The following is a 4399-nucleotide window of genomic DNA, read 5'->3' on the forward strand; positions in this document are numbered from 1 at the left end:
TTCGGATATTTTAGAATCTGAAAAAGAAGGCGTGAAAGGGAAACTTATATACTCTCTCCATTTCTTCTAATATATATATATATATATATATATATATATATATATATATATATTTTAAGTTAATTTGACTAAAGTTTTAAAATTAAATTAAATTATTTTAATTTTTAAAAATTAAAATTTAAGTATTTAACTATTAATTTTAAAATTAAAATATAAATATTCAAAATTTATATAAAAATATTTTAAATGATGATTTTTTATTTTTTAATTGATTAAGAAATTCACTTTAAAATATTAATTAAACTTTATATGCCTCTAAAAAGGGAAGAAAACTCTAATCTAAGAAAAGAATATTTGAGCAACATTTAATTGACATTAAAAAAAGAAAAGAGTATATAAATTTGAAGTCAAAGTTAAAACTCAATATTCGGAAATTATAATGTAGGTATCCAATTAATAATTATTAGACATTTGTGTGGAGCTCACAATTCAATTTCAGTAGTCATCTACTTACCTTTTTCCCAATTCTGTGACGGCGATCTTCACGTGGGCTTCCTGTCTTTTTTCCCACAAAAGAAATCTTTCTCATTAAATAAAAAATAACAGCATATAGAAGAATTGGAGAAAAATGTTGGTTTCGTATTTTACCTTTCTCTTGTAGCAGTACAATATTCTATTCTAAAATTTCTTACAATGGAAAGTAGTACTAACAAGAAGCAACTAGCTTCATCTGATGTTTCTGGTTCAACCAAACAATCTTATTGTGTGTCATCAAATTCCACGGGTATTTTCTCTTCAATTTTCCCTCCACCATCTAAGGTACTTTTTTTTTTATTCATTTACTAATGTACTACTAATTATGTTTTCTTGAGACTAAGTACTAGTACGTTATGTGTAATAAGATTTGAGTTAATTGTAGTCAAATTGTGTACTTTCTTTAACACGATGATTTGGTGTATGATTAGAAGAGGATAAAGAGAATGAAAATCAAAAGGGCTTGATATGGTTGCAAGTTCTTTTTTAAAACAAAATGTGCAAACTGAAAATAGAAGTGGAAATAAGATGCAATTTGCCAATTGAAGTGGTTTAGGAAGAGCATGGTATGAAAAGATATTGATTTTTCGAGACAAGCAAAAAAAGAATCTTACTTTATATCAGAATATGGAAACCCATCAACTTCTGTGAACCCCCAAAGAGACTGTTATCTAGTTTCTATGATTCTATCATGTCAACTCTGATGAAAACTCAAATCTTGGTGGTCAACTTATAGGAGTTTGGTTGTGTGAGTATCGGTAACAGTTGGAGTGGTGTATGCAGAGCCCTTTGACTTGGGGCTTAGCTGGCATCTATGCGCTTCAACTTTGCGTGTGCACAAGTAGGCACTTAACACGTAGACACACGCGTCCTACATGGTAAATAGTAAAAAAACTATTGTAAAATAGCATTGCATTGATCTTCTTGTGTTTGGTTCTTTCGTGAAATTGAAGTAAAAAAACTATTGTACTATTTCATCTTCCATATTCGTGTAGGTTATGGGAAGGAAAGCTTCAGCAGCTGAACTGATACAATCTTTGGAGAAGCAGTCCTCTGGTTGCCGGGCATGGAACAAATCAGCTCCAGGTGTCTTGTCACTTGTGATCTCTCTCTTTTTCTTCATTTGTATTCTCTTTCGTTGTTTCACCTCATTTAATGTTTGTGTTATTCTACAATCTGTCTTAACGCCTGACTCTTGGAGAATCGTCTTGCTGATTCACGTACTTGGTTCTACAGACATAAGATAACTCTATAACATACAAGAGATTCTCGTGCACCTCCTTCCATATTGGTCACACTTGATCTGTATTTCTTGTGCTATAAATCCAAAAAGGTGTAATTCTTGAACTACGAGTTATGAATAGGCAATAAATGAAAGACGTATGCCTCCGTGTAATTATGATTAGGTTTTATACATTAGAAAATAAGTGTGATGGTCTACCACTATATCTGTTTCTTTTATTGGTTCCATAATCATGAACAATTGCTTTCAATCCTAGGTGCTAACTTGTGGTAACTTGATGTTTATTGCTTGTATATTCTGCATTCACACTGAGATAGCATCATAGCAATACTAGTATTGTGAGGTATATGGTAAAGTAGTGCTAAAACATGTCATTGAGCAGGTGGTGTGACGAAATATAGAGAAGGTGGGGGGCATTTCACACCCAGTAAGGAACATGAATCACTTTTCCAAGATAGAGGGGAATGTCCACTAAGTAGTTCGCTCTTCTATGGTGGTCAAGAGGACATGTACATCAAGTCATCCGATGCTCAGAAAACTGTACCATATGCTTCTGTGAGTTCTTTTTCTTAAAATCATCTTCATAATTTGAAAAATGCAATATGATGGTACTAACTCCTTTTGATGTACTTGTAAATAATTCAGTACAAGAAGGAAGGAGGAGAATATGATTCTAGCGGAAACAACCAACACAGTGCTTCTAGAGGAAATTGGTGGCAAGGTGCGCATGTTATAGTAATTATATTGCAATGGTTGAAAGTACTCACAAGTGGAAGCTTCACATTTTGCAAATTCTTACATTCAGGGTCACTTTATTACTAGAAACACGACCTCCGAGCCCCCAAGACGTGAATTCCTGTTTATTAACTAGAGGTAATTTATTTATGGATGTTGTGCAAGTGTATGTGTATGATGTTGTTCATACAGTACATATATTCTTATTTTTACTATTTACTGTAACACCGTGATGTTAGTTGATTGATCATAATTTCTTGATCAATTTGCAGGAGTTACACTCCAGTCTTGGAACCAGCTTGATTTAGATTTGTCGAAGAAAACTAGTATGCCAATGTGTTTGACAGTCTGAAGAAGTTTTTATTTCGGGTTCTCTTGATGGCTGTTGAACCTTTATATGACATGGACCTTTTCAATATTTTTGTTTCAGTGCCTTGCAAAGCAGAGATCTTGGGAACTGTATTAACATCTCTGTACTCCTTTTTTACTCTTCATATGCAATTAAACTACGTAAATTTCTGAATAAGTTCTTGTCAAGACGAGAGACTTGCATGGAACTATTTAATTGGAAATCTACTGTGAAAGTTTTGAACTTGCATTGCACTTTCTGAATAAGATAAATGCTTGACAGAACATTATATACTTCTGATGGCTTCAAATTTGATTTATTACATACATTAATGGAAGAGAAAATACATCTTTTCCCCCGAACTTGTCCTTCAAACTCACTTTAGCACTTAAACTTAACTTCTGTATATTTACTCTCTTAACATCTTTAAAGTGTATTTGTTTCACATCTCAAAACTGAATACCACTCTCACAACGGAGAGTGGGTTACACACACGCCATGTCATTGCCACGTAAGAAATTAGGATTTTTTTTTTTTTTAAAATTCCCACCTCCCCCCCCGTTCTTTCTCCCCTGCCTGCCCCCCCCCCCCCCCCTTTCTCCCCTTTCAGCCCCACCCTTCCAGCCACCCCCCCCCGTTCTTTCTCCCTTCCAGCCCCCCACTCCCACCCTCTTCTTTCTTATTCAAATACCAAAATACTTTCATCAAGTTAAAATTAATTTTTTTCAAATTGTCTTATTAATAAAAAAATTCAAAGTAAAAATCAAAAGAAATCTCATTGATGATAAGTAATTCAAAAACAAAATCATCAATTTAATTTAATTTTTATCTAAATTTTGAGGGAGTTGGATTGAAGGTTGAGATGGTGTTCAATGAAAAAAATTATTTAATAGTGTTTTCATGTTTGTTCTTGGGCGGTGTTAATGGAGGAAAGTGAAAAAAATTAAAGGAAAGTGTTGTTTTTGGGTGATGTTGTTAATGGAGAAAAGTGAAAAAAATTAAAGGAAAGTGTTGTTCTTGGGTGGTGTTATTATTGGAGGAAAGTGAAAAAAAATTGAGGTTGTTAATGGAGGTTTGAGTGTTGTTGTTGATGATGATTTGAAGAAGAAAGAAGAAAAAAGTATCTATTTTAATTTTAATTTTTTTTTAAATTTTTTAATTATATTTTAAATATAAGATTACTGAAATTAATTTTTTTAATAAATAAACGCGTCTCTTTTTTTTAAAAAATGTCACATCAATTTTAGAGGTCAAACAAATACACTTTAAAGATGTTAAGAGTATAAATAAACGAAAGTTAAATTTAAGTGATAAAGTGAGTTTGAAGGGAGGGTTCGTGGAAATAGGAAAGTTCCACAACCCAAAGCGGCAAAGAACAACTAGAATGTTCTACAAAAACGGACAAGCTGCAGCAGTTGAAGTACGGTAGTAAGCTTATACGGGTAATGCTGTTGGACACGACCCAGAAGAAAACAATTAAAAATAACTTTTTCGGCTTTGGGTTTCAACACAAAGAAATACTTATAAGTAATAAAGGG

At 32.7% G+C, this 4399-nt stretch overlaps 1 protein-coding gene across 1 annotated transcript; it reads left to right on the forward strand.

Annotated features, from left to right (window-relative positions):
• The first annotated feature begins 430 nt into the window (after positions 1-430).
• Positions 431-3104, forward strand: LOC107875513. Its single transcript, XM_016722257.2, has 6 exons — positions 431-819; positions 1530-1620; positions 2160-2332; positions 2423-2498; positions 2583-2650; positions 2785-3104. The coding sequence occupies exons 1-5, from the start codon at positions 694-696 to the stop codon at positions 2597-2599; spliced, it is 483 nt and encodes a 160-aa protein (XP_016577743.1). The 5' UTR covers positions 431-693; the 3' UTR covers positions 2600-2650; positions 2785-3104.
• The last annotated feature ends 1295 nt before the right edge of the window (positions 3105-4399 follow it).

This window comes from Capsicum annuum, chromosome 6 (genome assembly GCF_002878395.1).
Source record: "Capsicum annuum cultivar UCD-10X-F1 chromosome 6, UCD10Xv1.1, whole genome shotgun sequence".
In the NCBI taxonomy this organism is placed as follows: Eukaryota; Viridiplantae; Streptophyta; class Magnoliopsida; order Solanales; family Solanaceae; genus Capsicum; species Capsicum annuum.